At 37.1% G+C, this 15,335-nt stretch overlaps 1 protein-coding gene across 2 annotated transcripts; it reads right to left on the reverse strand.

Moving 5' to 3' along the window:
* Window positions 1-1,942: 1,942 nt before the first annotated feature.
* LOC148719704 (procollagen C-endopeptidase enhancer 1-like) lies at window positions 1,943-10,746 on the reverse strand. Of its 2 annotated transcripts, none has more exons than XM_088737317.1 (7): window positions 10,324-10,746; window positions 9,268-9,462; window positions 7,861-8,063; window positions 6,944-7,132; window positions 6,372-6,387; window positions 5,907-6,067; window positions 1,943-4,122 (listed from the first exon to the last, which is right to left on the reverse strand). In XM_088737317.1, the coding sequence occupies exons 1-7, from the start codon at window positions 10,587-10,589 to the stop codon at window positions 4,055-4,057; spliced, it is 1,098 nt and encodes a 365-aa protein (XP_088593443.1). In that variant the 5' UTR covers window positions 10,590-10,746; the 3' UTR covers window positions 1,943-4,054. The 2 variants fall into 2 exon arrangements, with proteins under 2 accessions (XP_088593443.1, XP_088593444.1); XM_088737318.1 differs by having other exon boundaries at window positions 6,033-6,067; window positions 10,324-10,745.
* Between the last annotated feature and the right edge of the window lie 4,589 nt (window positions 10,747-15,335).

Consider the following 15,335-nt stretch of genomic DNA (forward strand, 5'->3'; position numbering starts at 1 on the left):
ACTGGTGCGGGATGAAACGGTTATGTTTCTCAGCACTCTTTTCACACAGTTTATTGCAAGGGATCAAACAAATTTCGTGAGTTTGGGGTGTTTTGACTGCACACTTCACGACACTTCTCTGGAGTGACGCATTAATAGAAAAGGCTTTGTCTGACTGGCTTTAAAAATATCGTTAAGAGATGAAAAATGACATCAAAGGACAATGTTTGCCCCTTTCCTTCAGGGTAAACATCTTTAACCCACGTCCGCGGAAATTCCGGAACGTTTTGGAAATTATTGCAAAGTATTTGAAGGTTTGGTAAAGATATTCAGGACAGAATCATAAAATAAATTGAGTCTCTCAACATATAGCATATACATCGATTGAGAATTGACATAATCAACAATAGACTAAACGTTGTTTAAAGGGGGTCAAATATTGTTAACGAGGCGATAAGAGCTTGATAGCCACTTCAGACGACGGCTTATATCAGAAGTAACTCGAGAACAAAGATACGTCGGGTTCAGTAAACATTTATTTACGACTATTTTCTAAGACAAGTAATGCCTCGAACGAATCAAGTAAGGCCACAATAAAGATGACATTGGCGTTTACACGCTTAATCGTGTTATAATTCATAACAGAAGTAGGTTTCACCCAAAACTCTATATCTAAACGAGAAAATACCGCTTGCGGTGTGCCGCAAGGTTCTGTCCTAGGCCCATTACTCTTTTTAATCTATATCAACGATACCCAAGAATCTTCTGAAAAACTTAAATTCTTTTTATTCGCTGATGACACGAATGTTGTATACTGCTGACAAAAATCTCAAGTTCGTGGAGTCAACTGTAAATCAGGAACTCTGTAAGTTATTCGATTGGTTAACGGCCGATAAACTAACCTTGAATATTAAAAAACAAATTTCGTAATTTTTAGACCGACTCAGAGAGGACTTACCTATCACCCCAAAATAATGGTATTCGACAACGATCAAAATAAGAATGTAGCTCTAGAATGTAAAGAATTCGTGAGATATCTAGGTACAATAATTGTCAATAACCTTTCCTGGAAACATCGTATTGACCACGTGGCTATGAAAATGAGTCGAACTGTAGGATTGATCTGTAAACTACGGCATTTTCTGCCAAGACACACTCTTCCATTTATCGATCCCGTGTTGCTCCTTATTTAACCTATGCTTTGACGGCCCGGAGTCAAGCATATAAATCGTACCTTGAAAAGCTTCTCAAGCTTCAAAAGCGAGCTCTTCGCTTTATCTACTTCCCTGAGCGAAATCTGCATGCAAGACCTTTATTTATCGACGCCGGTGTCTTACCGTTGAGATTTTTGTATTATGGGTATTTAGCTAACCTTATGTTTGAAATAAGATACAGTAATGCTCCTAGAAACATTCAAAATCTTTTTCAAGATGTCTCTGATATTCATTCTTATAATACTCGATCCTCTGCCTCTAATAACTTTTACACACAAAGTTCCAGACTCTCAATTCAAGTGAATTCATTTTCTAGAATCGGAACAAAAATATGGAATGAAATGCCTGTATCTTTTAGAAAACTTTCAAAAAATGCCTTCAAGAGAAAAATAAAACAAACACTTTTTGAGATCCTAACTTTAGAAGATTGTTAGATTGATCTTCCAGAAATCGTTCAAAAAGTTAAGTTTAATTTATCTTCCTCTTGATTGATCAGTTAATATGTATTCAATTATATCGTTTAATGTATCAGTAATTTCCCGTCAAGACTGTTGTCATTTAATAATTTAGTTTATCTGTAGTCTCTAGTCATTGCTGCCAATTCTAGCTTTTTCTTAGTTCTCTTGTTACTTTTAGCTGTATTTAGTTGTATCTATTTCCTGTAAACATCACCCGCCTAGATTAGCTTAGCTACCCACGGGCATGTTACTGCACTTTTATCTCAAAACACAATAAAATGGACGAGTATGTATGAGTACTCATTTTATTTAATAGGGTGTTTTTTTAAAGTTACCAAGTACCAAAACTACTCGGTTAGTCTCGTCATGCAACCCCTCAGAGCTACATCACGCTACAATAGGTCACGCTACAATAGGTCACTCTACCTTAGTAATTCTGTCACATACCCGCCACAAACAAGTCATTCTTGACTCTTAATAAAGGTATATAATAAAGCTATATTATACATCCTTTGCTGAACAAGCTTTACTGAACAAGCATAATCAGTCAACATGGTTGGATATCAGCCTCGATCTTTTAATCCATTTTTATGGACTTCAAACTCATCTTGGTCCATAAAAATTCAAAAAGGGAACATAACCAATATCCAGCCACCTAGACCTCATGCTTGGTCAATAATGCTTCCTTACCCTATTTTTAATGAGCCCCCTCTTATTACGCGGCTATTTAATCATAAATGTACAACTGCACACATACAAATGACAACTAAATTTTGATTAAATCACATACTTTCTTATCAAATTATACTAGTAAAGTGGGGCCCTGAAATTTAAACACAATTCGCTATAAAGTAGTGTAGCACTCTTAAAACCTTTTTGAATGAACCCAGTACCTATAAGAATACAAGGTGCCTGTAGACTACAAGCCTATAAAGCACATTGAGCAATAATTTTTTTTAAAAGTGATGGAAAGTAAAATTGACAACTTTCACCTTAAATACAAAACTCATTTACAGGATTACCTAATAAATTATTATGTTTTAGTATCATATGATTCCAGTAGTTGAATAGTAGTAGTTTTATTAACTATCCTCTTTTGGAGGGTATTAGAGTTAGTTTATGTTACTTTGTGGGCAACTTTGGCCAGACTGCATTAAGCAGTTTAAAATTTTTTTGAAGGGAATTTTTGCAGACACCCCCAATTTCAGAATCAAGGCCAAACCACAACACCAGGAGCTATGTTCCCTACTCTTTGAGATAAGTGTGTGGGTTCTTTAGCATCCCCTGCTAACCAGTACAGAGAAGATGCAGGCGACAGGGCCTACAGTTTTTTGTCCTTATCCAAGAAGACTAGAATGTCTAACCATTTGCAGATATCATAACAAAGGCAGCACATTCTCCTCAGTTATTTTAAGACCCTGAGTGTTGGTCTGGTCTGGGGCTTGAACCCTCGATATTCAACACAGCAGCCCCACACTCTACAACATGAGCTAACCAGGCAGCAAAGAGATCACAAACATTGATATAATAATAATGATATAGGTTACTAATGATGTATGTTATGCTACTGGCACTGATATCAAAGAATTGTCCACAAACTCAATTACTTACTTGAACATACACAAAAAATATTGCATTCCTGTAATTTTATGCCACCCATTTTGATTGTTTCTGCTTTAGATGTTGATTTAAATTAATTCTCCAGCAGCATAAAGTAAAACATTCTAATCATTGGCTTTCTTTTTAGAGTAAACATGTGAAAGAAAAAAAGTAAAAAAGTAGGGGACAAAGTGGATAATTAAATTTTAATGATCATCTAAATAACCTTCTGTAACATATTTACTATCAGCCATTTTAACTCCCAGAAGTGATCAACATGTAACTTCTCCCTGTTATATCCTTACCACATCCAGCAAATGGGCAATAAGAATACTCAAACTTATCAGGTGGAACTTGTCATCTTGATCTAACACCAAATCCTCATGAATAATTTACAAGAAAATGTGTTGCAGCCATAGGGGAGAATTAACAATCAGATCTTGGGAGTTAATTAATCATAGTTAATCGAGGCATTTCTATCTTTTTTGTTGATGCTTTTTTTTCCACGTTTTTTTTTTGAAAAAAGAATTATCCTAAATTAAAGCTAAATAACAAATGTCTCTCAAGTAATGTTATTCTAAGAATGCAACTTGAATAAATAATATAAAAAGTCATTTAATTCAACTCTAATTGACCCTTCTTTGGTCAAACTACACGTACTCAATTATGAAATTAACAAATCACCTACACCTTTAGGGCAAATCGACTGTATCTACAACAACTATATCTAACAGCAAAACAATTAAGTCAATGAACTCTCCCTCAAGGGTTTCAACAAAACTGTTTCAGGTACAGACTTTTTTTCTATCGCACTACCTGGGTGATCAAAGTCCCAGTTACCACAAAGGAGAAAGTTGCCAACATCTTGCTTCCTAAAATCAAGAAGACACAAAACTTACTTGAAGTTACACCAATCTTGCACCCATCCTTCCCTTCTCCCTGCAGAAATACTCCTTTAGCACAAGTCTTTCTGCTTTGTGTCACCCCACCCAGGTACACAATGAAGGAATAAAACCATTACAACTTATTACATGTACACAATTGCCAAACTTAGGTCACAAAATTGGCAACTTAGTCACTAGAATGTTTCCTTTTAGCAATGGTGAGCAAAACAGATGAAGCCTGGTATGCTGACCAAAGTGATTCTTAAAAATAATTGGTTTTATTTCTTTATAGGGGGCGTGGTGTCAAATGGAGAGTTTACATACTGGTAGTTGACATTCAACAAAAGAACTGCTAGATTTTAGAAAAAAAAATAACACTATGTCTTCATCATTAATTTCCAATTAAACGTAAACATCTATGTATAAGCCGCACTCTTTTTCACAAAATTGAAGCAAAAAATCAAGGGTGAGGTTTATCCACAGATACATCTGTGTTTGGAGTTCTAAAAAACTAATTAATATTCATAAAACTTCTTAAGATGCCAAGAAATAAACATAAAAGAAACTGAGAGCGTGTTGCTATAGTTCATTGACTTTTGAAAGTGCTGCATTATGAATGCCATGGATGGTACAGAGGACGACCAAATGTGGGAAAATGACTCCAATTCTGATCCATTTGCTGGCATAGATGAGGATGAGGGTGTGGACTTGCTTTATGCCGATAGTTTTGAACAGCATCAAGCAGAAATTGACCCAGAAAGCTATGAGAATCTCTTTGGAGATAGCAATAGCGAGGACTTTTATGGCTTTTAACAATAAACACAGACTTTATCAGATGTTCACGTGAACAACAGTAGCATCTTTTATAAATTACCTGAAGTATTGTAATATGCATTAATGAAATAGAAACTGAAATGATTGCAGCAAAGTTTATGCCCAGACGATGGCCAGGCCCTGGCCCAGACTCCTCCCAACATTTAAAGCTTGGCTACTAAGCCCTTGTTTGTTTGTTTTTTTTTTCAATGCTGATGGAATTTCAACTTAGTTTATGGCGTGTTTCGAAGTGATAATCTCGAAAAATTGGATCTAAAGAGCATTTTAAGTTAAAGATGGTGTAAATTCCAATGAAAAAGAAGGTACAACAAATGAAATTTCACTTTCTTCAGACTTGATAAATGCAAAAGATAGCCACAACTTCTATGTTGGTGTTTTGAAACCTTGATTGTTTGTAGCAATACAACTTTACTGAAACTTCAAACTGTACTGTTTTTATTTTTTCCCAAATTCTGCACTTCCAAATTGGGGGTGCGACTTATCTACGGATGTGGCTTATACATGGACCTTTAAGGTAATTGGTTTTATTTCTATATGGGAAGCGTGGTTTCAAATGGAGAGTTGACAAACTGGTAGTTGACATTCAACAAAAGAACTGTTAGATTTTGAAAAAGACAACAACACCGTCTTAATCATTAATTTCAAATTTATAAAACAGTCTTTTTACTGCTGATTACATTCTGCCAAAAAATATCCATAATGTAAGATGGAGGGCTTTTTCAGTTTGCCCCTACAAGAGATGATGCAAAGATCTATGTGAAGCTTCAACATCCCTTCCCCACTCCCCAATGACCCCCCCCCCCCACCCCCGGGCATTTGAACTTCTGAAGATGGGTTTCATTCAAGCTTTAAATTGATTGATGTATTATTTTATAATAAAATTTGGGGGAAACTGTAGCAGCTACAAGTCAGTGTTTTATTTGTTTGAGATGACTAACCTTTTGAATTATTTACACCCACTGTTGACTCATTAACTGTTGAAGGTTTAACAGTTGAAGGTTTAACTGTTGAAGGTTTAACTGTTGAAGGTTTACTTGTTGAGGGTTTAACTGTTGATGGTTTACCTGTTGAAGGTTCAACTGTTGCATTGCTTCGGCATCTACCAAAGAATATAAAAATAACTTATCAAAAAGTTACTAAAAGACAAAAATATGAAGATTTTTCTAGTAGGTATACATGAGAGCTAGCTACCCTTAATCACAAACCACTCAACTACAAGTAGTTGGTGCCTAACTGATAGGTACTAACTTTTTTTCCAGTTGTTCAATGACAAATGAAAGAATTCAAGAAATCAAACACTCTAAATTCCTCAAACAATCAAACCTCAAAAATAAAATTGCAAAATCTTCCTTAACAAATTTTTTGGTTATTTAACTTTTAATTAATAAAGGGAAATTTCTTACCCCAATAATGTTGAGGCTAAAAGAGCAAGGAAAACAAAGAACAGGTTAATCCTAACAAACCTCTTACAATGATCTAATTCAATATTTCACCCACTCTAAAACATGCAAAAATTAAAAAAAACAGACACCAGACTAACTGACAGATTGTACTGTATAAAACTCTTTGTATTTAAAAATAATAAAAAAATGGAAAAATTAGATTACAAAAAAAAAAAAACATCTTAATCCTGCAACAATAACTGAAACAATTATTTCTACTTGGTACTACACACTCTACTCTAATTACCAAAGCAAACATTACCACATTCATACCACAGTAAACAGAGCTACTGACAGACTCAAGAGTCAACACTGCTCATGCTCAGTTTAGGGACTATCTTTATTAGGAGTTCAACTCTTTAATTCCTATGAGTAACTATCATTTAGTTTTTCATAAAGAAACAAAATGATCACCGGTTGAAAAAATTCTTGATTGTTAAAACATATTCTCCCTGTCTGTATTATAGGAAAGATACGGAGAACAGTGTGGAAAATATCCACACTGGTGGTGTGGCGCAAAGGTTTATACAAACCTGTTCTGTAACTTGCGTAATTGACAACAACTCCACTCTCATCGGATTTGGTTTGTGTGGTACCCTCTGATGCAAATTTTACTTGCACATTCTTCATTTGTTTTAATGTGAAATAGGACTTAAAAGACGGAGATGACTGAGAACAAATCCTTTTCTCAATGTATATCTCTTGGCCTGTTGTGTTTGTACCTACAAGATGGAACATAGGACACAATTAATGAAAGAGTACCATACCCTTTCTTGGTTTTCTTTGCATTTTGAAGTAAGAAAATGTTGACAAAGAGCGAGAGGTCTTGGCCTTACTTTAAGTTTATTGTTGAGGCTACACACTGTAGCTAGAGGAACCTGGTTGCAGGATGTCAAAATGTTCCTCCTCATGTAATAGGGTGCCCAGCTCTTGAAAGCTTTTATAAGCACAAAGGTTTAAAAGTCATCAGGAGACAAAAAGTAAGTTGCCAATGGAACACAACTATGGCCAAATTAATACCAGAGAAACTTGCATTTAAAAAACCATGACTAAATTTTCTTGACTGGTATTTTCCTTCCAATCATGACATATAAATTGAGAATCTGTTAGATTGAATGCCTCACAGAAATTTGTCTTGCACCAAAGCAAGATGACGGCACCTTGAAAGATTAGCAAGGCTTGACAAAATCTGGTACATTTTTTGAACCTTGACTTCACCTCCATCCATAAAAACATAAAAAGAGGACTCAGCCAATATCCAGTCATCTTGACCTCATGTTTGGTCATGAACCAATCTGTTCAGACCAAAATTACAAGGTTGGTAATAAATTAATCATATCTCTAGGTTCAAATAGATGACGAAGATTTCAGTTGAAACAAACTTTTGAATTAAACTGGCAATGCAGTAAAACATGTTCCACTAAACAGACCATTATTATAGCACACCTACCAGTGATACGTAACTCATCCTCCTCGTTTTCCCTGTTTTTATTGCAAAAAGGACTTCCTCCCAATTTAAAGCTTGTATAAAACAAGCGAACTTCCCTTCCTGATGGAATGGAAAAATTCCATGTACACCCAGCGTTTTGATGGTAAGTCAAAGGCCAGTTGGGAGTAAAGAATGTTCCACTTGCTTGTTTAAAAAACTTTTGGCTACATATCAAAATAGGTAAAAAAACCATTTTAAATTACGTAAAAGGAGCTCTATATAAATGGCAGTGTTTAACAAGGATTTCCAGCCCTAAAAAAGCCATAACCACACATGTGTACAATTACAAAAAAGTTTTGAGTGTGTTTGGTACTGTCAATTAGTCGCTGACATGTCATCTGCCTTACAGGCCACTCTGTCAAGTTAATGAATGAATGAAAAAGTGTTCATTCAGTAATGAGGTCAACTTTTCTTATCAGTAAAGGCCTGTTGTGTTTATCTAAGCCACACCTTGTACCAGGACCTACTTTGATTGTTTCAGTGAAAAATCAGTCAACAAGTGACATAAAATAAGTGGAACCCCCAGTTTATCCGCCTCCCAGTTAGCTCAATGGATAGAGCGCTGGACTGTTGTGCAGGAGGTTGAGGGTCCGAGCCCCGGCCGGACCAACACTCAAGGTCTTAAAATAATTGAGAAGAATTCGCTACCTTTCTATAACATCAAGAAATGGTTAGATATTCTAGTCTTCTCAGATAGGGACAAATAAGTGGAGGTCCTGGCTCCTGCAGGGTTGGGGTAGGAGACGTTAATTTCCCACACACGAGATTACTGTGTGATGGATGTCCTCCCCTGGGGTGGGATGGGTGGAAAGGTGAAATCGATAGACTGAAGCGGCTGCCAGAGGCGCCTGATATGCTGACGTCTGTTCTCAACCTTACACTGCACCTGTAATTCAGCCTCTGGGCTGCAAGTAGTCAGATATAAACTATATTCATATTCATATATTCATCCATGTAATCGTTTTTCTTTCAAGGGTTGGATTTAAATTGTCTGAGATGCATCTCCCGGGTCCAGTAAGAAAATAATGTGTGGTTGCTTGTAAATATGGAATTTCTCTTCCTGTGTTAAACATGATTTCTCACTCATTTGCCAAGCTCACTAATGAGATATCATGTTGAATACTCCATTTTATGAACACCCATGCATTAATTTCTCCATGACAAGACTGATAACAATTATCTTGGATGATAATTATTACCATTATCTGTATCATCATTACCATTTCAATAATAAATCTTGAGAATGGGAAAAGAAATTTAACTTGATGAAGTAAATGATCCAGTTGAAAACAAGCAGTTAGATTGACAGAAAATGATAATCGCACATAGATCACAAGAAATAAATTTAAATACGAAAGACTTACAGACCTGCAGTTTGAGGTGGGATCCAGTTTTGTGTTATTATCCATTGAAGTATAATTTGCTTCAAACCCTGTATTCTGGCCTGACCCATCAGTTTTAAAAATAAGGGTGATACAATGGTCCAAAGAATAAATTTTCTCTGGCATTACCAACTCTGAGCACGAGCAAAAATTTCCCAAACGTACGGAACTGTCATTACATCTAAAAGACAAGGTTAAATATGTTACAAGTATAATTCCCTTTTACGCAAACCAGAGTTATAAGAATATTTCTTCAAATTTGCGTTAATTATTAACACAACATGTGCAACTACTTTTCAGGTATCAACCTCCTGTCTGTGCCATGTAAGGAATAAAATTAATTCAAGGAGTGTGCAAGATGAAGAATTAATTGGGTGGTTTGCAACCAATCTCTAGAGAAACAGGTAACAATGGTGAAAGGAACAAATGCTGGTGGACGAACAAAAGAAGCTAATGAGATATGTATTGTTTATTGTCGGTGATGACCTAACATGCAAACCACCTAGAAGGTTTGATACAACATAAAATTCCTCAGCAGTTTTCCAGAAAAATATAACACATTTTATAGGAGAATCTGTACAAGCACATGTGCATCTGAAGTCACTAATGCTTTTTATAATCACTCCTTAAACTAGGTGTCCAAAGCTTTCTCCACAAAAGGAACAAAAAGTGATGTTATAGAGAAATACGTGACTTGAATCTGATCTTATATTGTCCATATAAATAAAATACGATGTAAAATATTCCATTAACGAAGGCAAGCTCTTATTACTTACACATAGCTACATTCAACGGCGAAAATCGCGAGTGTAATCATTACTGGCCAAAGTTTAATTTCTGGATCAAGGAAAAGTTTAAGTTAATTTACATTAAAAGAGAATAAGACTTGTGAGGCGCTTGCGTGCTTGTAAGTTAGGTTTTACAAAATTTAAGCCTCAAATATTTTACCAATTTCGTAAACTTTCAGTTAGCACACAAGACTTGTTCGATCACGTATTTTAACGACTCCTCCTTTCGAGAAGAAAACATCTATAGCACCTACCCCACTATTATTTCCAAAGAATCTTGTTCGCACTCTGGCATCATTCCTTCTATGTTCAGCTTCTTAAATTCAAGAATAGCTCTTCGGCCAACGGGAACTCGGATATTGTACGAACAAGTAAGGTTGTTTTCATAAAGTTCGCCATGAACATGAGAGTACACGCTTCCAGTCGAACCACGGTATTCAGACTGCGGACAATCGGCAAAAGAAGCACCAGGTGAACTTAAAAGTAACATCAACGAAAGTAAGAACGTTTCTACTTGCATTTTCCGTATTTTTAGGGATGATTCGTCAAGAGTGAAATATAGAGAGATGAACAACGTCTTAAAAACAAGGGCGGGTACTTCCTACACAACAGCGCACCACGGTCGTAGACACAACACCTTGATACTTCCTTTGATGCTGAACGGTGATGCTATATCGAAGGCGCTCGTCGAGGGTCGAACACACAAATTTATAGTACAGCGGTTAAATATAAAAGAGGTCATGTAAGCTGTACCACTTATTCCCAACGAAAAGTTCAAACCCGAAATGTGTAAGATCGCACTGAACAAAGTATAAAGATATACAAAAACTAATACAAATGTTTTCAGTGTGTTTGAGCTAATTTACAAGGTTTTCAATCCGCTAATAAACCTAACAGTAACGTTTGAATTTTAGACGGTAGCTTCATCTCTTAAAAAGTAAAGTTTGAGAGAGATTCTCCTTGGAGCGGTAAGTCAATTTTTTTAGTAATGTAATACGAAAAACTTGTCAACACTGAAACATCAAATGATTCGTAAAATAAGGAACAAGATTTTCAGGAATTGTACACAGCCTAGCCTAGTCTTAAGTCAGTCCCACACTAGGAAGAATCTTCTCCAATATCAATTTACGTCACTAATCTGCAACGATTTTGTAAAATTAACTAAAATCTAGAATTAGGGTTCTAGATTTGCCATTCACCTTTCTCTTTTCTGTATAGTTTTAGATATGCTTTTACTTATCAGATTATTAGACTTTGAATCTGTTCAGATTTGACTCCGTTATTTATAGTTTTACAGACGCTTTGACAAAAAAAAAAAAAAAAGGAGTAGATGTGAGTACTGGTTTTTAACAGAACAATTTTCAAGGTTTTCCTCAAGGAACTCAATCTCCGATTTGTTTAAAGACGATTGAATAGTCGCCGCCATGATTACGCATTTTAGTGTCTCACTGAAAAACTGTTTTCAGTTTTAAATTTCATCCTTTCGCGGGCTTTCGCAAATATTCGCGGGTTTCATAATTTCCCCACTGACCAAACTTACCGTTTACTCTTACCCTCGACGAGCGCCTTCGATATAGCATCACCCGATGCTGAAGGCCCTAGTAGTCTCCAGGGTTCTCTCAGTCATTTTTCGATCAGGCCCTGGGGACGAAGCTACAACCTGCACAAAGTTAAGAAGAGTGCTTGGCGGAGGGGATGGCTTCAGCGAAAAAACTGGCGACAAAACAAAGTCATTTGAACCCGTAATTACCTGTAGCTCAATTCCCGATGGTTACATAGATCGAATAACGATAGCTCCTGAAAACAAACAAGAATAGAGAGAAAAACTGAAAAGGAACAGAAAGGGAGAAATGAAAGGTGCCATGGTCGTGTATGAGCGGCCGTCACCACCAAAAATACAAGGATGTCAAATAGATCAGTAAATACAAAGATGGTTTAAGGATCAGCTGCAGGATAGCATAGCTAATAAAGGAATAGCATGGCCAAATTATAGACAGTCTAGGTTTCCTTCGTGAAATAGAACAGCCTAAACATAAATAGTTTAGCCAAATGATAAACGGTCTAGTTGCCCATGTCGAGTTGGAACATGAAATTGTGAAATGGACCAGCTAAATTGCAAATAGTCTAGCACTCATATGCAATACAGTACACAAACGGTGTAGCTTTGCGTCAAATGACTCAGGATAATATGGAGTAGCACAGCGTACGCACAAACGGTGTAGCTTTGGCTAAAATGGCTCAGCATAATGTCGAATGGTACATCCTACATACAAACAGTGTAGCCTTGCGTGAAAAGGCTCAGCGTAATGTGGAATGGTACAGCGTACACACAAATATGGTGTAGCGTTGTGCGAAATGGCTCAGCGTAATGTCAAATGGTACGGCATAATGTCAAATGGTATAGCGTACATACAAACAGCGTAGCGTTGCGTGAAATAGCTCAGCGTAATGTGGAATGGTACAGCGTACACACAAACGGTTTAGTGACGTAACGCTACACCATTCGTGTGTACGCTGTGCCATGTGACATCACGCTGAGCCATTTCACGCAACGCTACACTGTTTGTATGTACGCTGTGCCATTCAACATTACGCTGTTCCATTTGCGATTTGTATTTTTGGTGGTTTCGGCGAGATAGCGATCTGCTGGGGGGCATGACGTCATCGAGTGTGAAGAATGGCGCGAAACCATCACTTTAGTGTAGTTGCTGTGTTGAAGACCTTCACTTCCCCTTGCCGTAAAGCAGAGCCAATTCGGTAAGTTTCTCCTATTTTTCCCCAGCTGATATCGCTTTTATTTGTTTTCCTTCATGAAAGCTTTTATTAAAATAGCAACAAGACTTGATTCTACCACGGTTTGCCGGCTTCCTGGTTTCCCACAGTTTGCACGCGTTGGTGCCTGAATGTTAAGTAGTGTTATGACGTGCGAGAAATGTAGAATGCCGAGCTCTCTTTTCTTTTCTGACTCGCGCTCACTTTTCAATGAGAGTTTAACTGCAAAGGGTTTTTGAACATTTCAAAAGTACGTGACAAGTTGGATTTTGTGTGGACCATCATGGACGCCATGCTAAGAAAACTGATAGCCTTGATTTGTTTTGACATTTTTCAATCGGAGTGATAACGGAATGCTTTAATTGGTTTTCCTTACGATTAGAGTATTAAGCTAAGGGAAGACTGCTTACATTTATTATTTTAAAGAGGTGTACATTATAGTCCTTTATTTATTTATTATTCCTGGGTGCAGTGATAATAAAAGTAAATTCTATTTTTATTTTGTCGATCAAACGTAGGTTATAAGCCTCCACCGGAAACAGTTAAAGATTTTTTTCGCATTCCAAAAGTAGTGTTTACCAAAGCAATATATTTTCTGAGTTGGTTTTGCATGCATACAAAGCTATCTTCCCTGTGCTCTTTTCCATTCCGTAGTCATCATTTATTAAGGAAGGCTAGTGCGGATTTATAATGCACTTAGTTGTACGTAGTTGTCCAGCTATAGGTCGAGTTTAACCTTTCGATCTGTTACGCAACTTGTTGTATAAAAACTATTGCATAATTTAGACAGCTGAGGGGACATATGGCTGTTTCGTCGTTGGTTTCGGTAGAAGTATTTATTTATATTTAGATCTATCTTTACATTTCTTTACCTCAACCATTAATTTTTGCCTTGATGATGATGATGATGATGTTTTCTTGAATTTTGCCATGAGATTAAGACTAAATTTGCGTTTTCTGATTTCGAATTACAAATGTATTTCTCTTAGATCGAATAATCATTAAAGTTTGGATAATATTATACGTTTGTGGTGGTCGTCTGAGCTGACCAGTTCGGAGTAAGGAAACAACGATCTCTGGTTTATTCTTGAGGGTAAAGGTGCAAACTGAGGCAATGTACTTTAGGCAAGATGTAATTGAAAAGGTGGTCGAGATGGGGGATGTACGCACATTGCAGCCGCGATGTACGCCCTAAAAGATTTTGCCCCACACATCTGGGTTAAGAGATCGAGAGCAAATACTCAAGCGTGCGAACTAAAGAATTTGGTGATCGAGAAAGGCGATTAAAACCTCCTACAAAAGGCGCTAGTGATGGTCACGTTCGATGTGCAAGACATATTACAGGCCGAGTAGATCAGAAATTGGAATCAAATGGAGGTTTATCCCGCCGAGAAGAAAGATATCAAGGCAACTCGAAAAGACCCAAAGGGAACAACGGTGGTCAGTTAACTCTTAAAATTCTCAGAGTGACTGACTTCTAATTTCTCCTTACAGAATCACCTTTGAATCAAATGTAAAGGTCATGAGAATGAAGCAAATTATCAATAATTTCCACAGCTCTTGATCGTCAAATATATTCTCCTTGTCTGTGTTCTTGGAAATGTAAAGATAACAGCGTGGAGATTATGACTACTTCTGTTAGGATCAGAGAAGAACAATCAAAAAATGCCAATGACAATCTTTAAGAGTGAAAGCAAAACCTCGTACCGCAACAGCGCTTTTGAAACAAGCAACTCCATGGAGGATTGAACTCGGCGCAAATCTATTATCCTTTGATATATTAATTAAAGTCCACAAAGCAACCAGGTGGACAATCAGACATGGTTTGATGCTACGCTGGTTTAAACCGTTAATGAACGTAACCAAGAAGTTACAATTCATAGACCCAACGTTTCGACACTCCTGTCTTGTGCCTTCATCAGGGGTGATCTAATCGTTGCAACATGCGCATGCTGACTTATTAGCTGTCCTTTTCACACTTCGATTATCCTTGACGCCTACTTGCCTATAAGTGAGCGTCTTATGCTCAGTGTTAATTAAGACTTAGTACACATCAGATGCATAATGTCATGTGTGCAACTAGGACGCGCCTGTTTTACAGTACTCAAAGAGTTTAAACGCTGACGTTTCGAGCGCTAGGTCTTCGTCAGAGCTTCGTCAGCCCTTCGTCAGAGCTTCGTTAGCCCTTCGTCAGAGCTTCGTTTGCCCTTCGTAAGAGCGTCGTTAGCCCTTCGTAAGAGCTTCGTTAGCCCTTCGTAAGAGCTTCCTTAGCCCTTCGCTCTGTCAAAGGTCTAACGCTCGAAACGTCAGCTTTTAAACTCTTTACGGTGGCCAATTTCCGTTATCAACTCAATTGATAAAACCAAAGTTACCTCGTCACTCCCATCGACGCAGCACCACAGTTTCTTTAGCACTTACTCCCTTTCTTCATAGATCTACTTCATAAGGTCGTAGTAGTAGCAGGTAGGATAAATATTGTAAGAAATATACAACT

This window comes from Stylophora pistillata, chromosome 11 (assembly GCF_964205215.1).
Source record: "Stylophora pistillata chromosome 11, jaStyPist1.2, whole genome shotgun sequence".
Lineage (NCBI taxonomy): Eukaryota > Metazoa > Cnidaria > Anthozoa > Scleractinia > Pocilloporidae > Stylophora > Stylophora pistillata.

Excerpts from the sequence above, each read along its gene's own strand:
- LOC148719704 (XM_088737317.1), bottom strand. The coding sequence starts at position 10,589 with ATGCAAGTAGAAACGTTCTTACTTTCGTTGATGTTACTTTTAAGTTCA. Across the intron at positions 9,463-10,323 it reads TCTTTGGAAATAATAGTGGG|ATGTAATGACAGTTCCGTAC; the intron begins GTAGGTGCTATA and ends CTTGTCTTTTAG. Across the intron at positions 4,123-5,906 it reads GGGTGTAAATAATTCAAAAG|GAAGCAAGATGTTGGCAACT; the intron begins GTTAGTCATCTC and ends TCTTGATTTTAG.